Source organism: Micropterus dolomieu, linkage group LG06 (genome assembly GCF_021292245.1).
Source record: "Micropterus dolomieu isolate WLL.071019.BEF.003 ecotype Adirondacks linkage group LG06, ASM2129224v1, whole genome shotgun sequence".
Lineage (NCBI taxonomy): Eukaryota > Metazoa > Chordata > Actinopteri > Centrarchiformes > Centrarchidae > Micropterus > Micropterus dolomieu.
In genome coordinates this window covers 10,747,922-10,749,048 of record NC_060155.1, presented here as the reverse complement: position 1 = coordinate 10,749,048, position 1,127 = coordinate 10,747,922, and the positions used below count along the sequence as shown (strand labels likewise).

The following is a 1,127-nucleotide window of genomic DNA, read 5'->3' as shown; positions in this document are numbered from 1 at the left end:
GTACATCTGTCTTCTGACCTCCTCCTTTCTCTCCTCTGGGGTCAGCGTCATTTTGCTTTTCAGAAGCGCCATTTCAGTAAGGAAGGAACTGTTTTGCCTTTCCTTCATCTTTGCTTGCTCTTTCTCTGCTTGTGTAGGTGAGTTTGAACTGATGTTTTCATTTAAGCAGGTTTGTTTTAAATGATGCCACCAGACAGGAGAGTTCTCTGTCATGTGATGTCATGGAATTCTTTTTGTGACATCACAATTAACATTCTAAACTTGGAACATTCTAACTGAAGCGAACAAAAACGTGCATAACTACTGTGTATATGCTGCATAACTACTGTGTATATGCTGCATAACTACTGTGTATATGCTGCATAACTACTGTGTATATGCTGCATAACTACTGTGTATATGCTGCATAACTACTGTGTATACTTCAGCCATGTTTTCACCACTGCTTGCAGCAGCATGGTGTTAGGGGTGACAATGCTGGTCTATAGTTGCTAGTGGGTGCATCACTTTGGTGCAGAATGAAATATATCAACAACAATTGGTTGGATTGCCAAGAAACTTTGTGGATTATGACCACATTCCTGTCAGCCTCAGCTGTACTTTGTGTTTAGTGTTTATTAGCGAACCTTCTGAACATCAAGCATTGTCATAGTGAGCATGTTAGCCTAGCGAAGTTAGCAGCTAGCATGCCCGAGGACTCTTATTTACTTTCTGTCTTCACCACACAATGCCAAAATTTGTGGCATGAGTAGGCTATCATACAATACCACTACAGTAGACAGGAATCAGTACCCCAATGTTTTCATTTCAACACATTTTTATTATCTTAAGTCACAAAAACAAATAAGCAGAGTAAACACAGTAAATTAAAAAATGGATTTCAGAATGTTGTTTCTGCTTGTAGCGAATCCCTGAGTATAACAGTCATACTGCCGGGGAAACTGGCCTGCTTGGCTCATCTTGAAGGCAGTCCATCTTGCATATTGCTCCTCTGCTTTGAGCCTGCGCTTCTCATTCTTCATCTCTCTGTGGTGCCGGTACTTATCAACCCAGTGTCCAACCTTCAGCAGGGTCTCAGTGAATTTGGGTGTTTCTGTTTTTTCTAAAGCAAAAAGAAGATAAACATT

General features: G+C 40.6%; 1 protein-coding gene across 1 annotated transcript in view; it reads right to left on the bottom strand.

The window, feature by feature from the left end:
• LOC123971896 (capping protein inhibiting regulator of actin dynamics-like) overlaps positions 1-161 on the bottom strand; it is a 1,696-nt gene extending 1,535 nt beyond the window's left edge. Inside the window, exon 1 of the mRNA XM_046050952.1 lies at positions 19-161. Within this exon, the coding sequence (XP_045906908.1) occupies positions 19-108 (90 nt within the window). The 5' untranslated portion in view covers positions 109-161. The remainder of the gene's footprint in view (positions 1-18) is intronic.
• Between the last annotated feature and the right edge of the window lie 966 nt (positions 162-1,127).